Genomic DNA, 24,965 nt, shown 5'->3' on the forward strand with positions numbered 1-24,965 from the left:
ATATTGAAAAGGCATACGACATGGTCTGGAGACGCGGGTTGTTGTTCAAAATTTATCAAATGGGGATAAAAGGGGCAATGTTCTCATTTATAGTAAAATTTTTGGAAGATAGAACATTTGCCGTTAATGTTAATGGTAGTTTTTCCCCCATTTTAAATTTGGAGAATGGTATCCCACAAGGCTCAGTGATAGCGCCCACATTGTTTGGTATCTTTATTAATGATCTAGATATAGCACTTATCACTTCCAATAAAAGCACTAAAACATCTTTAAGTGTCGGACTTTTTGCTGACGATACAGCATTCTGGAGGATAGGGAAAACCTATGATGATATCAAAACAGACCTCCAGAATGACTTAGATAATCTACTTAGATGGTCAGCAGCCTGGGGGGTTACTATCTCCAAAGCTAAAACTAACTGTATAGTATTTCAGAAATCCAGAGAACTAAAAAGAAGATATAAGTTAGAATTCAAATTCAAAAACATTATTATTAAACAAGTACAGTCTGTCAAGTTTCTGGGTGTAATCTTCGACCATGCCCTTAGTTTTGGCGAGCACATTGCTGGTATTACCGGTAACTGTGTCCTCTATTTAAATCTTTTGAGGATACTGTCCGGTACGTCATGGGGGGCTGATAGGAAAACTCTGCTGATGGTCTTCGAGGCCTTCATAGTGTCCAGACTCCAATATGGTGCAATGGCCTTTGGGTGCGCAACTCAGACCCACTTAAAAAAACTTGATGGAGTATATGGTAGGGCCCTCAAGATAATTATTGGGGGAGCTATCTGTACTCCATATGATAGTATAATGGTGGAATTGGGAGTACTTCCCTTAACCTTGAGGAGAATTAGGCAGGGTTTCAGATATATAAGCAAAATAAGGAACCAGGTGCCTGATTCTCCTATAAATAGTTTGGCTCCTCAGAAGGTTAAGACTGTCGGTGATAGGGATATATCCATCATATCTTATCTTAATAAATATGCCACTGATTTTGGAGTTTCTGGACTGGCCATTGGGGACGCTAGTGGTAGACTGGACTACCCGTGGCAGTTCGAACGCCCAGTGGTAAATTTCCACATTAGAGACGAAATAAATAAGTATGATAACCCATATATTAAAAAAATTATATTTCAAGCAGTGGTGGAAAAATTCTATCCAGACTGTGTACAAGTGTACACAGATGGATCGAAGGACCCCGCCACTGGTAAAACAGGTATGGCTTTTGTTGTTAAAATAAATAAGGATATTAAACCGATAGCCATTAGGGCCAGGCTTACTGATAACATTTCGGTATACACATCTGAACTTATAGCCATACTTTATGGGTTAATGTGGATTCAAAACGATAATTTAAAAAGAAATGGCCCTGGTAGATATGTGCTTTTCACCGATAGTCTGAGTTCACTTCAGGCTATCCTTGGATGTGGGGGTGTTAGACCCGAACTAGTAAACAAAATTTTTAAATGTTATAATAGTATTATCACCAGTGGAACTGGGGTTAGACTTGAATGGGTGCCGGCACATGTCGGCATACCAGGTAACGAACTTGCTGACACGAACGCCAGAAATAGCCTGCGTGATAAAAAAGTAGGGATCGAAATCAAATATAACTTTAAAGAATTTAATTCTGTATTAGAGCCGCACCTTGGTAAACTATGGCAGGCCGAATGGGACCACCATACCAGGATGTGTGGCATGCATATATTAAGCCGAAGGCAGCGGGACCCGGTCCAATATCCTTCAACATTAAGGCCACCAAAATAATTTCGAGACTTAGAATGGGAGTATGTTATGGCCTTAATGGTAATAAATTCAAAATAAAAAAATCTCCCACCCCTAATTGTCTGGTGTGTAATAAAGTAGAGGACGTAAAACACTTTCTGCTTGAATGCACCAGACATAGTCCAAAACGTAAGAATTTAGAAAGTTTCTTTAAAAAATGTAATTTAGTGTTCAACGGTCGAAATTTATTAAACCCCCCGGTTGAGCACAAGAAGGAAATTGATAGGCTCCTGATGGCCTTCGTGCTTGGAACTAATGTTTCAATATAAATAATATAGTAGATATGTTCTTAAAATAGATATTGGTCTCAGATGGCTGTTTTGGGGCCGATTGTTCCTATTCTCTCCCCCCCCCCCCCCTTCCCCTCTTTGTTTGTTTTTTTTTGGAATATTTATTAAATTTTTGGGATATTTTAATATTTTCTATAAATAATTTGAATAAATAAACACATTATAGCTCTTCGTCCTATCGTGCCTGGCGTGCTTGTGGACATAGTTATTTAATATAATAATAGTAATTTGTATAAACTACCGGCTTTTAATTATATAATATGAACTATATTAATTTTAAATTAATTTTAATGACAAGTATAATTTTTAGCTATGAAGGTAGGTGGACTTTTTCTTCCTTCCTTTTGATTTTAAGTAAGAATGTGGGGTGTGAATGGGAGTATGGTAGGTCAGCTTGGGTGTAGTGGTGAGGTGTCTAACCTGGCAGTTGGACATCTCTATACGGTTCACCGGCTACATTATAATTATATGAAATTTTTTTAAAAGTATTGGTATTGTTGGGTTTTTTTTTTGGATTTTAATTTATTTGTATAAATGTTTACAAGCGTGCTCTGTATTTTAATATTTTGATATATTATTTTATTATATATTTTTAATGATTATTGAATAAAGTATGAGAGGGAGACAGATGTGCTCCCTCTCTAATTTAATGGGACTTTACAGTACCCATGCCGTCTGGCGATCCTTGGTATTATTGCCCTGGACCGCTTTTCGGTTTTTATAGATTAAAGGGTGATGGCGTCTGTGGATGACATAACTTTTAGATTCTCTAGGATTGCAGAGAGGCGCCCGGAACTGAGAGATCACCGGGGATGCGTTTCCGCTCCGGCGAAGGGACAGACGAAGACTCCATTTCCGTCGTCCGGACATGATTCTGTCACTCTGAAAGTGACATTCACTTTACTAATGGATATTTAATAAAACTAAAGATAAGAATATATAGATATAATAAACAAATTTAAACTAACTTTATGAGGGCCGTGCTGGTGGAGGGCATCGTGGTTGGGACGGTGGGGGGGGGGTGGGGGTGGGGGATGGGGGGCGGGAGACCACCGGAGGGTAGGAGGTAGGCGTAGGCGTAGGCGGTTTGGCTGTAGGAGAGTTAGGGTTTGTCCGGGGGGCTCCGGCCCCCCCTCCCCTGGGCCTCGGCCCCCTCCTGCCTGCCACACTTGGATTACCAATACCGGCGTGGCGCCTCTTCCAAATGATACACTTTTCCGTGTGGCGGTTAAGCTATGGATGAACCATACCCCTAATTCCCTTAGGGCTAAATAGTAAGATATAGATTAGAGGTGTTTAAGTTTTGACTGCCCGGTAAAAAATGTGACTAAATTGTTAGGAATAGGTTTTCTATGTTAGAAAAAGGCACAAACAAATTGTTAATGTCCCCTAAAAAAATTTTTTTGGAGTAAAGTTCAAAATTGCCCCTTTATTTCTGTCCCGGACCACTCCTCTGGCTATCCAGAGGAGGGGCCCGTGACAGACATGCTTGAAACCCTAGTGGTATAGGAGCATGTAAATATATATTGGATTGGATTGGATTGCTGTTTTTTGATAGAAGTACATTTAGCCTTGGTAGTGGCAAGGATTAGGAATTAGCCCAGTGTTAAGGTGTATTCTGTGTGTGATCAGTCTTTGATCGATCCTTGACGGTGGACCCATTGGACTGTTTCTCGTTCCAGCCAGTGCTCCACATCTGGTGTAACTAAGATCATGGTGCATATAAAAGATTCCTTGCTGCTAATATAAGAAATAAAAAGAGTGGCTCATATCATGGCAGCAGTGGGTCTCTCCTTGTGCTCTCGTTATCTGTGTGCTGCTTTACCGGCCTCGGTGGCGTCGTGGCAGGCCATCGGTCTACAGGCTGGTAGGTACTGGGTTCGGATCCCAGTCGAGGCATGGGATTTTTAATCCAGATACCGACTCCAAACCCTGAGTGAATGCTCCGCAAGGCTCAATGGGTAGGTGTAAACCACTTGCACCGACCAGTGATCCATAACTGGTTCAATGAAGGCCATGGTTTGTGCTGTCCTGCCTGTGGGAAGCGCAAATAAAACATCCCTTGCTGCTAATCGGAAAAGTAGCCCATGTAGTGGCGACAGCCGGTTTCCTCTCAAAATCTGTGTGGTCCTTAACCATATGTCTGACGCCATATAACCGTAAATAAAATGTGTTGAGTGCGTCGTTAAATAAAACATTTCTTTCTTTCTTTCTTTCTGTGTGCTTCTTAACCATATGTCCAAAGACATACATGTATGTATAACTGGAAATAACAATGTGTTGAGTGTGTTATTCAATAAAACATTTCTTTCTTTCTTTCTTTCTGTGTGCTTCTTAACCATATGTCCAAAGACATACATGTATGTATAACTGGAAATAACAATGTGTTGAGTGTGTTATTCAATAAAACATTTCTTTCTTTCTTTCTTTCTGTGTGCTTCTTAACCATATGTCCAAAGACATACATGTATGTATAACTGGAAATAACAATGTGTTGAGTGTGTTATTCAATAAAACATTTCTTTCTTTCTTTCTTTCTGTGTGCTTCTTAACCATATGTCCAAAGACATACATGTATGTATAACTGGAAATAACAATGTGTTGAGTGTGTTATTCAATAAAACATTTCTTTCTTTCTTTCTTTCTGTGTGCTTCTTAACCATATGTCCAAAGACATACATGTATGTATAACTGGAAATAACAATGTGTTGAGTGTGTTATTCAATAAAACATTTCTTTCTTTCTTTCTTTCTGTGTGCTTCTTAACCATATGTCCAAAGACATACATGTATGTATAACTGGAAATAACAATGTGTTGAGTGTGTTATTCAATAAAACATTTCTTTCTTTCTTTCTTTCTGTGTGCTTCTTAACCATATGTCCAAAGACATACATGTATGTATAACTGGAAATAACAATGTGTTGAGTGTGTTATTCAATAAAACATTTCTTTCTTTCTTTCTTTCTGTGTGCTTCTTAACCATATGTCCAAAGACATACATGTATGTATAACTGGAAATAACAATGTGTTGAGTGTGTTATTCAATAAAACATTTCTTTCTTTCTTTCTTTCTTTCTGTGTGCTTCTTAACCATATGTCCAAAGACATACATGTATGTATAACTGGAAATAACAATGTGTTGAGTGTGTTATTCAATAAAACATTTCTTTCTTTCTTTCTTTCTGTGTGCTTCTTAACCATATGTCCAAAGACATACATGTATGTATAACTGGAAATAACAATGTGTTGAGTGTGTTATTCAATAAAACATTTCTTTCTTTCTTTCTTTCTGTGTGCTTCTTAACCATATGTCCAAAGACATACATGTATGTATAACTGGAAATAACAATGTGTTGAGTGTGTTATTCAATAAAACATTTCTTTCTTTCTTTCTTTCTGTGTGCTTCTTAACCATATGTCCAAAGACATACATGTATGTATAACTGGAAATAACAATGTGTTGAGTGTGTTATTCAATAAAACATTTCTTTCTTTCTTTTCTTTCTGTGTGCTTCTTAACCATATGTCCAAAGACATACATGTATGTATAACTGGAAATAACAATGTGTTGAGTGTGTTATTCAATAAAACATTTCTTTCTTTCTTTCTTTCTGTGTGCTTCTTAACCATATGTCCAAAGACATACATGTATGTATAACTGGAAATAACAATGTGTTGAGTGTGTTATTCAATAAAACATTTCTTTCTTTCTTTCTTTCTTCTGTGTGCTTCTTAACCATATGTCCAAAGACATACATGTATGTATAACTGGAAATAACAATGTGTTGAGTGTGTTATTCAATAAAACATTTCTTTCTTTCTTTCTTTCTGTGTGCTTCTTAACCATATGTCCAAAGACATACATGTATGTATAACTGGAAATAACAATGTGTTGAGTGTGTTATTCAATAAAACATTTCTTTCTTTCTTTCTTTCTGTGTGCTTCTTAACCATATGTCCAAAGACATACATGTATGTATAACTGGAAATAACAATGTGTTGAGTGTGTTTTATTCAATAAAACATTTCTTTCTTTCTTTCTTTCTGTGTGCTTCTTAACCATATGTCCAAAGACATACATGTATGTATAACTGGAAATAACAATGTGTTGAGTGTGTTATTCAATAAAACATTTCTTTCTTTCTTTCTTTCTGTGTGCTTCTTAACCATATGTCCAAAGACATACATGTATGTATAACTGGAAATAACAATGTGTTGAGTGTGTTATTCAATAAAACATTTCTTTCTTTCTTTCTTTCTGTGTGCTTCTTAACCATATGTCCAAAGACATACATGTATGTATAACTGGAAATAACAATGTGTTGAGTGTGTTATTCAATAAAACATTTCTTTCTTTCTTTCTTTCTGTGTGCTTCTTAACCATATGTCCAAAGACATACATGTATGTATAACTGGAAATAACAATGTGTTGAGTGTGTTATTCAATAAAACATTTCTTTCTTTCTTTCTTTCTGTGTGCTTCTTAACCATATGTCCAAAGACATACATGTATGTATAACTGGAAATAACAATGTGTTGAGTGTGTTATTCAATAAAACATTTCTTTCTTTCTTTCTTTCTGTGTGCTTCTTAACCATATGTCCAAAGACATACATGTATGTATAACTGGAAATAACAATGTGTTGAGTGTGTTATTCAATAAAACATTTCTTTCTTTCTTTCTTTCTGTGTGCTTCTTAACCATATGTCCAAAGACATACATGTATGTATAACTGGAAATAACAATGTGTTGAGTGTGTTATTCAATAAAACATTTCTTTCTTTCTTTCTTTCTGTGTGCTTCTTAACCATATGTCCAAAGACATACATGTATGTATAACTGGAAATAACAATGTGTTGAGTGTGTTATTCAATAAAACATTTCTTTCTTTCTTTCTTTCTGTGTGCTTCTTAACCATATGTCCAAAGACATACATGTATGTATAACTGGAAATAACAATGTGTTGAGTGTGTTATTCAATAAAACATTTCTTCCTTGCTTTTCATCTCGCACTTACGAAAAAAAAAAACCTGAGATTCAGCTATTTGTTTTATGATGGCGGCAATGACAACAATTTTTTCGTAAAAGGTTCATGTTTAGATCAGTTTCTCACGAACTAAAAGTTCTAGGTCAGTGGAAATTGGTTTATAGTTGCACCTATGGATGTTAAATGTTGCTGTGACTTACATTTATTTACAGGGTCCATTTGTGCACATCGCCAGTATTGTGGCTACACTACTGACAAAGATGATCGGTTCATTTCGAGGTATATACGAGGTAAAAGCTTTCTTTGTCATAGATTGTATTTAAACAGTGTTTGTTCTCATAAATGTTATTAATGCACAGATAAGTGGATAATGACAGCTTAAGATTTACTTAGATAATTTATTCTGCAAACCAGATTAATATTATGAAGATTTAGATTTTTTTGTCGTGAATATGTAATAACATAATATGTTCACGAAGTGTAAATTTTGTGACCAACCATTCGTGTAAACAAAGTGTATGTGCATTGACAATGCATGCATATAAATTTTGTGACTTAAGGTTAGATGACTAATGAAGCAAAATCTATATGCACACATTTCGTTTCCAATGCAAACTGTAATCAGTAAGACACAACGATGAAAGGGGAATGAACTACCTAATAGGGACACCTATAGTATGGTACATGTATGCAAATTGTGTGACTTGAGATTAGATAATTAATGATGCAAAACTTATCTGCACACATTTTATTTCTAACATAAACTGTAGTCAGCAAGACACATCAATTAAAAAATAAAGAATGAATGCTGGACATCTCTCGAAAGTAAGACTGTCTAGTTGATTTATTACATAATTGTAGTTCACACTTCAAAACGTAAAATGCCATCAGTTATTGGTAAGTAGCACTGCCATTAGTGAGAGGTGAAGTGGGGGAGAGAATCTTTAAAATGCTCCGATGTAAACGAAAAATAAGGGGAGATAACATACTTAATTTAAAGATTTCTCCTAAGGTCTCACTACACAGATGTCATCTGCCTTTGAAATCCATGTTAAATTACCCAACTTCAAATGAAGGTTGCCAACAGAACGGGTTCTCGTTGGCACTAACAACATACACCATTGCGAACATACATTATATAAGCATTTATTTTATGACCGCATCTGGCTGTACTACTGGTCTGAACACTCCAGCTGTCTCTTCCGCTATACACCCATGTTCCAAAAATTCAGTGCACTACATTACAAAATAACATGGGCAAAATACAGCTGGAAGGCTTACCATTAAACATACAAATTGTTTTAATTCTTCCCCAATTCGTAGAAGTGAATATGCGAACCACAACATATGTCACAATTAGGAAATATAGTGGACCGTGATGAATGAACTCTCACCCGGAAGTCAACTGTCTAGTGAGACCTAATTTATAGAACTTTGATCTGAATGAGAAATTCAGAATACGGGGAGATAACATACTTACTTTAAATATTTCTCCTAATTTTTTCAGAATGAGTCGAGAAGATCAGAAATGTTGGCGGCTGCATGTGCTGTTGGAGTGGCAGGAACATTTGCGGCTCCTATAGGAGGTAGGTGCTCCTTAGTGGAGGAGGTGACAGATACAGGCCAGGAAATAGAAGACAATCAAACTGATTGATTGCTTGAACAAAAACTTCATAAGAATGATTCTCTTTTAAGAGAGGGGATATTATTTTGAATTGTTAAAAATCGATATATAAATATATATATACACAGGACTATTTTGTTACAATATTATTGGGTTTTTGCAAATTTTTTACTTTTGATAGATAATTTGGCCCAAAGCTAGCCCTGTTACATCTTTATGTAAGTTTTTGTTAGAGTTCGTCATAGTTACCATTTAGAGAAAGTCATGTTTCTCAAACATTCAAAAGTTTTTGATTGCGCCGGCCATACTTTATTAATCCTTGTAGTTTTGTGTACGTATATTAAAGACATTTTTATTACTTGTGTTTCTATTGTCAGTCTGATTATAATTAGCAAAGACAAACTCCTTAAATTTTATTTTTGTATAACTGTACATCTAAATATTAAGGCATGGTACTGGTTTGTAAAATTTAGATATTTTACGTTGTTAGTGTTTTGTTAAGCATCAAGGTAACTGTTACCTGTATTTTCTTTTCTTCAGATGGTTTTTATCAGCATGGAAGTAACCGCTACATAAGGATTGTCTGTTATTTCTTTTACGTTCTTTGGGGTATGAACAAAACAAAATCATCCACAAACTTTGTGAATCGGGGAAGCCGTTCTCACATAAGTTTGCGGATGATTTTTTTATTCATACCACGATGAACGTAAAAGAAATAATAGACAATACTTATAATTAAATTTGAATCATACTTGCTAATAATAACAACACTAAAACTTCATACTTTATTTTGAATTTTTGGTCCACAAACAATAACGCACAGTAAGACAACTTGCCCATAGGAAATGACGTCATCAGATACGACGTTCCCTGATGACGTAATTTTTACATTCATTAAGAAATGAACAAACTCCTGTTGCAATGTCTTTGACCAATGGGATGACGTTATGTTGTAAAGAATGTAATGGATATTTAATTATTTGTTAATTCATTTCAGAAACGTTTTGTTACCTCACGTTTCAGGTGTCCTGTTCAGCATTGAGGTAACTGCTACTTACTTTGCTGTGAGAAACTACTGGAGAGGTTTCTTCTCTGCTGTGTGCGGAGCTCTCGTCTTCAGACTGCTGGCACTCTGGTTTAAAGATGAAGGTAACATTCATTCGCTGTTGCTGTGGAAACGGTTCTTCTTTGTAAATGGCTGTCTGACCTGTTGCAGTTTACTATACCTTGTATTAGATGGGAGCAGGATGAATATCAGTGGTAGATCACTTGATTAATAATCAGTGACTTGCATTGTAAGTCAACCTTGAAGAACCTTGTTGTTTGTTTCCTTTCCAACCCCCCCCCCCTTTTTTTTTTTTAAATGACACCACTAGAGCACACTGATTTATTAAACATCAGCTACATGTGTTGTTAAGCATTTGATAATTCTGATATATATATATGTATATATATATATATATATATATATATATATATATATATATAGTCTTAGAGGAAATCTGCTAGATTTTTCCATTAGCAGCAAGGGATATATATTATCTGCACTTTCTCACAGATAGGACAGCACATACCACAGCTTTTGATGTAGCATTAATAGGGCACTGGTTAGGAGGAGGAAAAAACCAAGAGAATGGTTCCATTTAGTGGTTTCAGTCTTACATCCCAAGCACCTCAGGCGAGTGCCTTCTGTCTGAGGTAGATATCCCCCTCACACCTCTGCAAACTACCGGCCTCGGTGGCGTAGTGGTTAGGCCATCAGTCTACAGGCTGGTAGGTACTGGGTTCGGATCCCAGTCGAGGCATGGGATTCTTAATCCAGATACCGACTCCAAACCCTGAGTGAGTGATCCGCAAGGCTCAATGGGTAGGTGTAAACCACTTGCACCGACCAGTGATCCATAACTGGTTCAACAAAGGCCATGGTTTGTGCTATCCTGTTATGTTTGCTGTTTTGTCATTAGATTTAGTTTAGGTGCTGACTGCAGCTTTCAACAATAGGTGGCAGGATTTAGCTCAGTTAGCGTAAGATGCTTGCATTGGTGGATCCATTCAGTTGATCGTTTTTTCTCTAGTTCCAACCAGTACGCCACAACTGGTCGAAGTCTTGAGGGAAAGTACAGCTAATGGAACAAATATAGCGGGTTTTCAGTGATGACTACAAGTCAGAATTACCAAATATTTGACATCCAATAGCCGATTATTAATTAATTAACGTGCTCTAGTGGTGTCATTAAACAAAGCAGACATTAATTTTCAGCAATAACAAAATGTTTATGCCAAGTAAAGAGAACTGAAATGTGGAACACTAACTCAGTTCATCGCTTACTGAGCAAAACAATCTTATTTCTTATTACAGAAACCATTACAGCTCTGTTCAAGACAAATCTGCGGACAGAATTTCCATTCGATGCCTTAGAACTTATAGCCTTCTCTGCCATAGGGTAGGTAGCTTTTCACAAACATGATATGAAAATGTTTACCATTGTTTCTATTGTTAAATCTAGTTACCTTTTTGTTTTATGAATTCCAGATATGCATGTGCTGTTTGTTATATGAATTTATACAGAAACTGACAATTTGTATGAAGCCCTTGTTTATCAAAGTAGATTGGCAAGAGGAAAATTTCTTTCTTTTGTGCTCCCTACATTTTACACAGAAACGATAGTTTCTGGATTTCTCTAGAATTCAGATTGTTAATCATATGTACTTTTTTTCCAAGGTTTTCGTTGTTTGTCCACATTTTTGCATATTCTTCGATAAAAAGTATCATACAGTTTCAGCTGATGCTTTGCAGACCTTCTGAATGTGGGCGACCATTTTAACCACTGTGCAATCTCTGTACTTGACCACCAGTATTAAAATGTGTGAATTTATTAAAAAAAATTCATAACCCATTTTCATCTGTGTTTTACTGAATGTGCAATACAGATTATTTACGTATTGTTTATGAACGATGAAGACTTGTTGAGTTCTTGATTCTACTTACATCATGACGTGTGGGTTTGGTGGTGCTCTGTTTATTTACGTATTGTTTATGAACGATGAAGACTTGTTGAGTTCTTGATTCTACTTACAGCATGGCGTGCGGGTTTGGTGGTGCTCTGTTTATTTACATATTGTTTATGAACGATGAAGACTTGTTGAGTTCTTGATTCTACTTACATCATGGCGTGTGGGTTTGGTGGTGCTCTGTTTATTTACGTATTGTTTATGAACGATGAAGACTTGTTGAGTTCTTGATTCTACTTACATCATGGCGTGCGGGTTTGGTGGTGCTCTGTTTATTTACGTATTGTTTATGAACGATGAAGACTTGTTGAGTTCTTGATTCTACTTACAGCATGGCGTGCGGGTTTGGTGGTGCTCTGTTTATTTACGTATTGTTTATGAACGATGAAGACTTGTTGAGTTCTTGATTCTACTTACATCATGACGTGTGGGTTTGGTGGTGCTCTGTTTATTTACGTATTGTTTATGAACGATGAAGACTTGTTGAGTTCTTGATTCTACTTACAGCATGGCGTGCGGGTTTGGTGGTGCTCTGTTTATTTACATATTGTTTATGAACGATGAAGACTTGTTGAGTTCTTGATTCTACTTACATCATGGCGTGTGGGTTTGGTGGTGCTCTGTTTATTTACGTATTGTTTATGAACGATGAAGACTTGTTGAGTTCTTGATTCTACTTACATCATGGCGTGCGGGTTTGGTGGTGCTCTGTTTATTTACGTATTGTTTATGAACGATGAAGACTTGTTGAGTTCTTGATTCTACTTACAGCATGGCGTGCGGGTTTGGTGGTGCTCTGTTTATTTACGTATTGTTTATGAACGATGAAGACTTGTTGAGTTCTTGATTCTACTTACATCATGACGTGCGGGTTTGGTGGTGCTCTGTTTATTTACGTATTGTTTATGAACGATGAAGACTTGTTGAGTTCTTGATTCTACTTACAGCATGGCGTGCGGGTTTGGTGGTGCTCTGTTTATTTACGTATTGTTTATGAACGATGAAGACTTGTTGAGTTCTTGATTCTACTTACATCATGACGTGCGGGTTTGGTGGTGCTCTGTTTATTTACGTATTGTTTATGAACGATGAAGACTTGTTGAGTTCTTGATTCTACTTACATCATGACGTGTGGGTTTGGTGGTGCTCTGTTTATTTATGTATTGTTTATGAACGATGAAGACTTGTTGAGTTCTTGATTCTACTTACAGCATGGCGTGCGGGTTTGGTGGTGCTCTGTTTATTTACGTATTGTTTATGAATGATGAAGACTTGTTGAGTTCTTGATTCTACTTACATCATGACGTGTGGGTTTGGTGGTGCTCTGTTTATTTACGTATTGTTTATGAACGATGAAGACTTGTTGAGTTCTTGATTCTACTTACAGCATGCCGTGTGGGTTTGGTGGTGCTCTGTTTATTTACGTATTGTTTATGAACGATGAAGACTTGTTGAGTTCTTGATTCTACTTACATCATGGCGTGCGGGTTTGGTGGTGCTCTGTTTATTTACGTATTGTTTATGAACGATGAAGACTTGTTGAGTTCTTGATTCTACTTACAGCATGGCGTGCGGGTTTGGTGGTGCTCTGTTTATTTACGTATTGTTTATGAACGATGAAGACTTGTTGAGTTCTTGATTCTACTTACAGCATGGCGTGCGGGTTTGGTGGTGCTCTGTTTATTTACGTATTGTTTATGAACGATGAAGACTTGTTGAGTTCTTGATTCTACTTACATCATGGCGTGCGGGTTTGGTGGTGCTCTGTTTATTTACGTATTGTTTATGAACGATGAAGACTTGTTGAGTTCTTGATTCTACTTACAGCATGGCGTGCGGGTTTGGTCGTGCTCTGTTTATTTACGTATTGTTTATGAACGATGAAGACTTGTTGAGTTCTCGATTCTACTTACAGCATGGCGTGCGGGTTTGGTGGTGCTCTGTTTATTTACGTATTGTTTATGAACGATGAAGACTTGTTGAGTTCTCGATTCTACTTACATCATGACGTGCGGGTTTGGTGGTGCTCTGTTTATTTACGTATTGTTTATGAACGATGAAGACTTGTTGAGTTCTTGATTCTACTTACATCATGACGTGTGGGTTTGGTGGTGCTCTGTTTATTTACGTATTGTTTATGAACGATGAAGACTTGTTGAGTTCTTGATTCTACTTACATCATGACGTGTGGGTTTGGTGGTGCTCTGTTTATTTACGTATTGTTTATGAACGATGAAGACTTGTTGAGTTCTTGATTCTACTTACAGCATGGCGTGCGGGTTTGGTGGTGCTCTGTTTATTTACGTATTGTTTATGAACGATGAAGACTTGTTGAGTTCTTGATTCTACTTACAGCATGACGTGTGGGTTTGGTGGTGCTCTGTTTATTTACGTATTGTTTATGAACGATGAAGACTTGTTGAGTTCTTGATTCTACTTACATCATGACGTGTGGGTTTGGTGGTGCTCTGTTTATTTACGTATTGTTTATGAATGATAAAGACTTGTTGAGTTCTTGATTTTACTTACAGCATGGTGTGCGGGTTTGGTGGTGCTCTGTTTATTTACGTATTGTTTATGAACGATGAAGACTTGTTGAGTTCTTGATTCTACTTACATCATGACGTGTGGGTTTGGTGGTGCTCTGTTTATTTACGTATTGTTTATGAACGATGAAGACTTGTTGAGTTCTTGATTCTACTTACAGCATGACGTGTGGGTTTGGTGGTACTCTGTTTATTTACGTATTGTTTATGAACGATGAAGACTTGTTGAGTTCTTGATTCTACTTACAGCATGACGTGTGGGTTTGGTGGTGCTCTGTTTATTTACGTATTGTTTATGAACGATGAAGACTTGTTGAGTTCTTGATTCTACTTACAGTGTGGCGTGCGGGTTTGGTGGCGCTCTGTTTATTCTCACTCACAGGAAGTGTATTCTTCTGATGAGGAAACACAAAAGAGTGTCCAAGTTTTTACAGAAGAAGTAAGTACATAACCCAAGTTTTTACAGAAGAAGTAAGTACATAACCAAATTTCGCAAATTCATTGTGTAAAATGGGAATCAATCTCTTCTTCTTATAAATGATAGAAATTTAGAAGCAAGGAGAATAATTCACAAAGCTCTATAAATCTCTCAAAAACGCCATCACATTGTTCTTGCAAGTCTTTTTTGCATTGAACTGTATTTATAATGTATGAGTTTAATGACTTAGGCCCCTATTTTCAACCACTTGTATTCATACACACTTTACTCTCATTTCATGTAAAGATGTTTAAAACAACAAATTGATGATATATTATTTAACATTGGTTGTCTTAATGTTGACATCGTTGGCACCACTAGAGTACAATGCTTTAAAGGGACATTCCCGAGTTGCTGCATTGTAAAATGTTTCCGACTAATAAAATGTTTCTACGATTAAACTTACATATTAAATATATTTTCATATTTAGAATATCAGTGTCTGTATATTCAATGTGTTTCTGGTCATCTTAATATTTGTAAGAAGCCCAAACTGGATTTTGTCTTCATATAATTTGGTACGTACGAAAAAAATTGTTTTAGGAAATAAAATTAAATTTAACCTAGTACAAATACTAGAACAATCAAAAACATGTTTAATTTACAGCCACTAATATTTTATGCAGAAAAATATATTTGATATATAATTACAGTCATCAAAAAGTCTCTGTTAGTCGATAACATCTTAAACATTGCATCAAACTCGGGAATGTCCCTTTAAGATAGAAAAAAAAAGCTGCTGGTAAAATTGATTATCAGAATGTATTTTGATTAGCAATTACCTCTTGGTCCCTGTCAGTTTTGAGCAGTGAATACTGTAAATCTGGAAATGTTAGTGAGTATAAGATGTCAATGAATTTAGCGAGGCTATACAAGATGCTAATATTTCATGACGCTGAATTTAAAGAGATGTACAATAGATTGTCTCAAAAAAACTTGTGCAATTGTTTTTTAGGTGATTAATTGAACACACAACAATGGATACATGCTATTTATTAAACCATAAGGATAGCAAACATCAGTAGTTTGTTAGCATTACTGTTGATAAAGTGAAATCTTTCAAAACCAGACCCTCTGTAAAGCAGAATTCCCTCAAAACCGGACGTTTTTGATGGTCCCTGGTTAAATATCTGTACAGAAGAGAACCTCTCTAAACTGCTTCGACAACATATAACCAGAAATAAAATGTGTTGATGGCGTCGTTAAATAAAACATTTCCTTCCTTCTCTAAACTGGATACCTCTTAAAACTGGACTTTTTACTTGGTCCAGAGGATGTCCGGTTTAGAGGGGTTTCATTGTGTGTAGTAAGTCTCCTATGAAGACTATGTGTCCAAATGAATTACCAAATGTTTGACATCTGATAGCTGAAGATTAAGAAATCAATGTGCTCTAGTGGTGTCGTTAAACAAAACAAACCTTATCCCTTATTTATCGAATGATATTTCTTTACCGTAAGGTGCAGACCCTAGTGTCAACTCGTAAAAATGGACACTAAGTTTAGTTAATCTACAAACCTGTAACACAACGTGGATAAAGTTACAACAGAGTGAAACAAGAGTCTGTGACATTGAAACTGGGAAATACCCTTTACAAATAGACTAGAACTCGAATCAATAACCGCTACCTCTCAGACGCACGTATGTTTTTAAAAATATAAAAAATGCATTTTGTTATATTTGAAACACCAGGATGACCAGAAACACTTCAGTTCTATGGAAATGGATAATGTAAATAATAAAATATAAGCAATGTTTGATTTTATTAATCATAAACGGCTCTAATAGTGAAAAATATGCTGTAGTGTTTAAAAACTAGGCTCTGTCCCTTTAAAATACCCGTATGTAATTTCTTTTATTTAATATCATTTATTTACTAAACAGTTACTTTAACAAAAAGATTTTCTGGCAGTTAAAAGAATAAACCTCAAAGTAGGTGCATAATGGTTTTGCACTCTCAAATTAAATTGATGGCTGCACATGTGCAGAGTTGTACTCAAAACCGTATGATAATTTTTTAAATGTATTTTTTCAGTCGTTTTATCTATCCTGGTTTGGTAGCTCTTGTGATATCGTCGATGACATTCCCTCCAGGCCTGGGTCAGTTCTTTGCTGGTCATGTAAGTATTGTGTACAAACCACGTTCTCTGTATCTAAGGGTCGGTATAACTCACGGGTAGAGCACCCGCCTGAGGTGTCACTGATTGCCCAGATTGGATTCAGGGTTTTTGTCATTCCGACTAGTGGTTCATGACTGATTTGTCCATCTCTCACTGTATAGGTAGTACTAAACCAAATAACTTCCGGCTAGGTCAAAGTTCGAGGTGCACCCAATGTTTGATAGAGAAGTGAACACCACAAGTTCTGTGATTAGTGATAAATGCGAGTGTGTTGGTTGTAAAAAAAATAGTTTCATGTGGGCAAAAAATGTATGCAATTTTATTTCATCTAGTACCACTGTGTCAAGAAGCCATGTGCTTGAAACATGTATGGGGTACCTGTAAAAAAAAAGTACTCAAATTTTGTGTGGAACTAGGGTAGTCATAGACGCTACCCGTTATCTCAGAAATGAGCAGCTTGACCCCTTAATTTTTCTGATTCACTTTAAGGGTGAGGGGTGGTAGCATTTATATCCGTGGTGTTTATGTCGATTGATATGCTGCAGGTAGGAGTTTTAGCCACATATGTTACTATTGTCGTCTATGGGATTTGATTTGGTGGTATATACACCCTTAAAAGTCCTAATTTTGCATTTACTGACCCATTTTTAGTGTGTACATTAAATTTAGGGACATCATTTACATAGGAGCGGAATCTAGCTCAGTTGTGCTTTGGTCATAGGATTGAACCTCCATGGTGGACCTATTCTCATAAAAAAAAAAATTGGGTTATAGAATTTTATTATTATTATTATTATTTGTTTTTTTGCTCAACGTGTTCATCTTTTCTGCCAGTGTTTAATTCTCAGTAGCTTGTAATAACCGATAACTCATAGGGCGAGCTCTGGGTGGGCAGAAAGTTTCACTAACTTATCTATTATTAGACTTTAAAATTGTAATAACCCATTATTGTATGAAATTATTTCGCCAAATTAAAATAAAATTCACCAGTTTTAAAATTTACAGTTGATATATTTAGCCCTGACTCATCTATTTCCCCACCAGGCTGACAAACTGCCAGGTGATTCACGACCTGCCTGTAATAACTGATAACTCATTCTCTATTCCACCAGGCTGACAAACTGCCAGGTGATTCACGACCTGCCTGTAATAACTGATAACTCATTCTCTATTCCACCAGGCTGACAAACTGCCAGGTGATTCACGACATGCCTGTAATAAATGATAACTCATTCTCTATTCCACCAGGCTGACAAACTGCCAGGTGATTCAAGACCTGCCTGTAATAACTGATAACTCATTCTCTATTCCACCAGGCTGACAAACTGCCAGGCGATTCATGACCTGCATGTAATAATTGATAACTTGTTCTCTATTTACCAACTGGCAAACCACCAGACTATTCACGACATGCCTGAATAACTGATAACTCGTTCTTTATTCCCGCAGCTGACAAAATGCCAGGCTATTCACGACATGCCTGTAATAACTGATAATTCGTTCTCTATTTCACCAACTGACAAACCGCCAGACTATTCAAGACCTGCCTGTAATAACTGATAACTCGTTCTTTATTCCACCAGTTGACAAAATGCCAGGCTATTCACGACATGCCTGTAATAACTGATAATTCGTTCTCTATTTCACCAACTGACAAACCGCCAGACTATTCAAGACCTGCCTGTAATAACTGATAACTCGTTCTTTATTCCACCAGTTGACAAACTGCCAGGCTATTCACAACCTGCCTGTAATAACTGATAACTCGTTCTCTATTCCCCAGCTGACAAACCGCCAGGCGATTCATGACATGTTCAGCAACATCACGTGGACGACGGGCCAGGCGGAGGACCTGGATGACGAGGAGATCCTCAATCACTGGAAACACCCACTCACCAACATCTATGTGTCTCTCGTTGTCTTCATCATCATGACTGTACGTACATCACCTACATCGGCAAATTGTCCTTTACACTCTGTCTGGTGCAGTGGGGTGGGATCTTAGTTGTTAATGTGCTTGCCCGTCTTCATCATCATGACCATACATACATCACCCCACATCACCGGGACGGGACGTAGCCCAGTGGTAAAGTGTTCACTTGATGCGCGGTCGGTCTGGGATCGATCCCTGTAGGTGGGCCCATTGAGGTATTTCTCGCTCCCACCAGTGCACCACAATTGGTATATCAAAGGTCGTGGTATGTGTTATCCTGTCTGTAGGATGGTGCATATAAAAGATCCCTTGCTGCTAATCGAAAAGAGTAGCCCATGTAGTGGCGACAGCGGGTTTCCTCTCAATATCTGTGTGGTCCTTAACCAGATGTCCGACACCATATAACAAAAAATAAAATGTGTTGAGTGTCTCGTTAAATAATTTTTTTTCCTTCATTCCTTCCCACATTGGCAAATTGTCCTTTACACTCCGTCTGGTACAGTGGAGTGGGATCGTAGTTGTTAGTGTGCATGCCTGAGGTGCTTGAGTCGAAGGATCAAACCCCCTCAGTAGACCTATTGTCTGATTGGTTTTTTTTTCCATCTCAACCAGTCCACCATGACTAGTATATCAAAGGCTGTGGTATGTGGTGTCCTGTCGGGGGGGGGGGAGGGGGAGGGGACAAATTGGCTAAAAGATCCCTTACTGATGTAAATTAAGTGTGTTTCTTCTGAAGACTACATGTCAGAATTGCTAAATGTTTGACATCCAATTCAGTTTGCTCTAGTATCGTTAAACAACACAAACTTTTACTTCAACGAGAGTTTAAAATGTGCTGGGATGTTGTTAAACAAGCCTTCCTCTGCTTCCCTCTTTGTTTAAGCAATGTGCTGGGGTGTCATTAAAGAAGCCTTCCTTTCTTTTTCAGTTTTGGATGGGGGTCATATCTAACACTCTTCCCATTCCGGCTGGGATATTTGTACCTGTCTTCACCGTCGGTAAGTGATTTCTGTATTTGCACCCGTCTTCACCGTCGGTAAGTGATTTCTGTGTCTGATGCTTTTATTCACAGATAAAGTAGCTTGCCCACTTGTGCGAACATGACAAAAATCCCGCAGTCCGAGATGAACGTTTCAATCTTTATTTGAAATTCCAGATTTTCAATTGTCTCACATTTGGCAAGGAAAGGGGCAGGACGTAGCCCAGTGGTAAAGTGCTCGCTCCATGCGCGGTTGGTTTGGGATTGATCCCCGTCGGTGGGCCCATTGGGCTATTTCTCGTTCCAGCCAGTGCACCACGACTGGTATATGAAAGGCCGTGGTATGTACTATCCTGTCTGTGGGATGGTGCATATAAAATATCCTTTGCTGCTAATCGAAAAGAGTAGCCCATGAAGTGGTGACAGCGGGTTTCCTCTCTCAATCTGTGTGGTCCTTAACCATATGTCTGATGCCATATAATCGTAAATAAATAAAATATGTTGAGTGTCGTTAAATAAAACATTTCATTCTTTTTTTGGCATGGAAACTACAGTCCATCCCATCATTCTATAAAAATTAGTTTTTTTGTAAATAATTTCAGTTTGGTTTAACGTAACAATTTTTGTGTGTAATTTACAAATCAGTCGGCTCAGAAATAAATAACTTGTAGTAAATTCTATAATATGAAAAAATGCGTTCCCTGTGGGACGGACTATAGTCTAGTACTTTCTGCTGATTACTACTACATGTATTTGGTAACCTACGGCAACAGTGCACTTCTTATCTCACTATTTATACCTGTCGTGTCACAAAGTTTTTATATGTTAGACTGTCTTGTAAAATGTGTTCTTTTGTCATTGAACAAACATGTTTTTCCTTTGCAGGCCGGTAGGAACTGGGAGTGGTAGAGAAGCATGTGGTGGGGGGGGGGGGGGGGTTTTGGTGGGGCCTGTACCCCCATTTGTGGATGAAAATGTCCCTTTTTTTTTTGTTCTACTGTACAGTGAAACCTCGTTAGTCAGGACTCCAGTATTCCAGAATCCTTACCTTACGGACTTTTTTTTTGCAAAACGAAACGACCACTCGGTAAAGTTATTCATTAAATCAGATATTCAGCTTCCGGAACCGGACGGTCATAATTCTGAACCAAATGTAAAAAGTAAAGGCAAATTGCTTCGTTTGACCAGTCGCCGCTGATTGAACATAAAAGTAATCCACCAATTAACGCTTAAGGAATCAACAGAGATAAAATGGCTGCACAGGGTTTCACACCGCAGTTTATTTAACCATTCACCTGTGTTTATTTAGTGTTAGTCGAATAGAGCACCAATGTTCACAAGTGTTTGCTGTTTTTTTAAAGATAATTTCCTTGATCTATAGTAAATGTTCAATTCGTGAGTTAATACAATTTTGAGCACAAGTTGTCAGCAGGTCTGAACATAAAAACAAATGTACGCCAATTATGACACAATTCGCTGTCAGTCACTATGTCGAGTTAACCCCCCAAAAAGAAAATGTCATGAAATTACTGCCCATGAAATCGTGTGGTCGCAAAGTTATTCTTCTTGTTGACAACGCGGCCAAGCCACGGTTGTGGGAATGTGGCATTGGGTAATGTTAAAGTCCATTTTCTACCACCGAATAATACAGCACACATACAGCCAATGGATACGGGAATTATTCGAGCATTCAAGGCACACTACCGATGGTATTTAGTGAGGCTGTTTTTCAAACGTGTTGAAGATGGCGCACCGCAAGTGCTCAATCTATGACAGGCTTTAAGGTTCGTGGGGTGAGGTGACATGTGCAATGATCCGCAACTGTTACTGGCATGTTAATATTCTACCTAGTTCGGAGACAGAAGCACAGGATGATGAAGACGATGCCATACCACTGTCCGAGTTGCGTGACTTGTTAAACACGTATAACACAATGCAAAACTTGTTTGCACCAAACTGTTCAATCAGACAACCGGCTATCATGGAGTACTTTGTGAACCATTGATGTAAACGACGTTTGCCGTATAGCACATGTATATAATTCTGGCAAATGTTTTTTTAAGGTTTTTCATTTTTATTTTCGTTTTTATTTTGTTTGTAAATCAAGGGAGGTTATTCATTAAGTACATTTCAGTAATCCGGAAATTCGTTAATCCGGACGTTTTTTTTAATAACCATACTGTCCGGACTAACGAGGTTCCACTGTATATAAATAAACATAAAAATCAGTTTTTTTGCCCCCCTACAACTAGTAATTCTATCTTTGAGGAATTTTACTGATGACACTTTTGTGCCGTTGGTGATGCTCCCGACTTATGGTAATTTATATCTCAATGACAGCAATTGCCGTCGGTGCCGTCGTTAAGTTCGAACCCTGAACTTGTGATTATTTTTCTTACTTCAGGGGCTGCGTTTGGTCGTCTGGTAGGAGAAAGTATGGCTGCCTGGTTCCCAGAAGGAATCAAATCAGGAGATGTGTTGAGGAAGATAGTACCGGGAGGATATGCTGTTGTTGGTTAGACTAGCTATATTTATTATTATTTAGTTTTATTTATTTATTTATATTATTTTTAAAATTCAATTTGATTTGATTTTTATATTATTATTTTTGTATTATTATTAATTATATTATTATTTATTTATTTGTAAAAATGGATTTAAATTTTTTTATATTTGTTTTATATTTTTAAATATTTTATTTTAATTTTTATTTTATGTTATTATTTTTAATTTTAATTTTTTATTTTTTTTACGACTGGTAATGTTATTCTATGTTACATAACTATTCCGTTGTTTTACAGGTGCAGCGTCTCTTTCGGGCAGTGTCACTCGGACAATTTCTACATCTGTCATCGTCTTTGAGCTAACGGGACAAATCTCACACGTTCTGCCCGCGGTGGTCAGTGGTTTGAATTTGCCAACTAATTTATACGTAATATAATGACAACTGACCAATCTGGATAATAAACTATAAACTTAGTACAGGTGTAATTTGTAAAAAACAAAAAACAAAACCAATATTTACAAACTGCAATCCAGCTCTCAAAATTCAGCAATGTCGCTGCAAAACACTGTTTGCAAATTGATCTGTGACAGCATTTTTATAATTATCGTGTATGTACTGTGTTATTATTTGTAGTAAATTACCATAGCAAGAATGTGTTTAATTTTAAGTGCAGGTTATCTGTAGCAATGTTTCTGAATTGTCTAACTTTGCACACCCATGTAATGAACAGGGGGCAGGATGTAACCCAGTGGTAAGCGTTTGCTTGATGCGTGGTCGGTTTGGGATCGATCCCCGTCAGTGGGCCCATTGGGCTATTTCTCGTTCCAGCCAGTGCACCACGACTGGTATATCAAAGACCATGGTATATGTTATCCTGTCTGTGAGATGGTGCATATAAAAGATCCCTTGCTGCTAATCGAAAAAAAGTAGCCCATGAAATGGCGACAGCGGGTTTCATCTCTATATATCTGTGTGGTCCTTAACCATATGTCTGGCGCCATATAACCGTAATTAAAATGTGTTGAGAGTGTCGTTAAATAAAACCTTTCCTTCCTTCCATGTGATGAACAATAACTGCTAAACGAACTGTGATAGCAATTGCCTCCCTTCAGTGACATGACTTTATTCTCTTTATTATACGCCAGTATTGTCATATAAAACATACAAGTATTGTGCAGGCACATCATTAATAAGAGTCGTAATAGATATTTTCAAGGTATCAAATTTCTCATTCCATCCATATATTTTTAATGATTTAAAAAAAAGAGAAGATTTAGTGCGTGTTCGCAACCATATCATGTATTTGCTAATTGTATAATGCCTGTTTTAGAAAATATGAATATTTTACTTTCATTAAGCTTTAGCATCAACCTGATAATATTACATGATATTTGTAACACTTTAGACAATAATCTCCAGCTATAATTTCATTTTCACCTGCTATATCTATTGTTAACCATATATATAATTATCTATTTCTAGCTCTCTGTGTTGATAGCGAACGCTGTCGCCAATCTGATGCAGCCATCATTTTACGACAGTATAATAAAGTTAAAACGGCTTCCATACCTGCCCGACATTGTGTCGAGAAAACAGAGGTAAGTGTTGTGCCGTTATATCATTATACCACTGTACTACTTTCTGCATGACAGCTGTCGTCAAGTGTGTTCAGTGTAAATGTTAGATGATAGTTTTTACTTGTGTTAACATTCTGTTGGTCATCAGGCATCGAAATTAGCATTGTTGATGTAACCCATGTACAGGTTACCACAAAATATGACAGTTCTCATTATAATCACCATAAAATCCCTTCACAGACCCACTCATACATTGTTATTAGTCCCCTGTCGGTCCATCTGGAGGGGACTGTAGGCTTCGTCTCTGTCTGTCTGTGTATCTGTCGCAAATATTGGGATAGATCCCTGTCGGTGGTCCCAATGGGCTATTTCTCATTCCAGCCAGTGCACTAGGACTGGTATATCAAAGACCGTGGTATGTGCTATCCTGTCTGTGGGATGGTGCATATAAAAGATCCCTTACTACTAATGAAAGAAAAAATTAAGTGGGTTTCCTCTCTATGACTGTATGACAAAGTTACCAAATGTTTGAGATCCAATAGTCGATGATTAATAATCAATGTTCTCTAGTGGTGTTGTTAAACAAAACAAACTTTTAACTGTGCCAAATAATTTTTCAGACTTTTTTTTTTGCAATGCCTCAAGATTACACGCTGAAATTTGGTTTATAGTTTTATCATGTACTGTTACAGATCAAATTGGACTTTCATGGCGATTTACTAATTGTTGACAGAGTTGTGGCCCTTGAACTTAGGAATTAGATAATTTAGTTTTCCAGCCTTTTTTGTTTTTGGAATGCCTGAAGATATTGACATGAACTGTTGTGTATAGCGTTACTAATTTTTCACAGAGTTATTTCCCTTGAACTGTTGAGATAGGAGACTTTGTTGGGCTCTGTAGGGGGACATGTATTGCTTTAGCAGTATTCTCAGAACGCTGGTTTATTAATATAATAATTAATCACGTTGTACTGACACTGATATATTTATGTTATATTTAAATAACACTCAATTCAGGGAACATTTTGTCTTCAAAAAGGTTATTAGCGACATTTCTGGTCAGTTGAAAATTGATTAACAACTCTTGTTCAACTCTTCATTCAATCATTCATTCATTCATTCATTCATTC

At 37.0% G+C, this 24,965-nt stretch overlaps 1 protein-coding gene across 1 annotated transcript in view; it reads left to right on the forward strand.

Annotated features, from left to right (window-relative positions):
- The window catches only part of LOC121390221 (chloride channel protein 2-like), an 87,014-nt gene that overhangs the window by 36,028 nt on the left and 26,021 nt on the right, over positions 1 to 24,965 (forward strand). The window contains exons 7-17 of the mRNA XM_041521989.1: positions 7,276 to 7,353; positions 8,571 to 8,649; positions 9,711 to 9,836; positions 11,047 to 11,131; positions 14,583 to 14,684; positions 16,757 to 16,841; positions 18,625 to 18,777; positions 19,703 to 19,772; positions 22,158 to 22,268; positions 22,555 to 22,652; positions 23,742 to 23,857. Coding sequence (XP_041377923.1) covers positions 7,276 to 7,353; positions 8,571 to 8,649; positions 9,711 to 9,836; positions 11,047 to 11,131; positions 14,583 to 14,684; positions 16,757 to 16,841; positions 18,625 to 18,777; positions 19,703 to 19,772; positions 22,158 to 22,268; positions 22,555 to 22,652; positions 23,742 to 23,857 — 1,103 coding nt within the window. The remainder of the gene's footprint in view (positions 1 to 7,275; positions 7,354 to 8,570; positions 8,650 to 9,710; positions 9,837 to 11,046; positions 11,132 to 14,582; positions 14,685 to 16,756; positions 16,842 to 18,624; positions 18,778 to 19,702; positions 19,773 to 22,157; positions 22,269 to 22,554; positions 22,653 to 23,741; positions 23,858 to 24,965) is intronic.

This window comes from Gigantopelta aegis, chromosome 15 (genome assembly GCF_016097555.1).
Source record: "Gigantopelta aegis isolate Gae_Host chromosome 15, Gae_host_genome, whole genome shotgun sequence".
In the NCBI taxonomy this organism is placed as follows: Eukaryota; Metazoa; Mollusca; class Gastropoda; order Neomphalida; family Peltospiridae; genus Gigantopelta; species Gigantopelta aegis.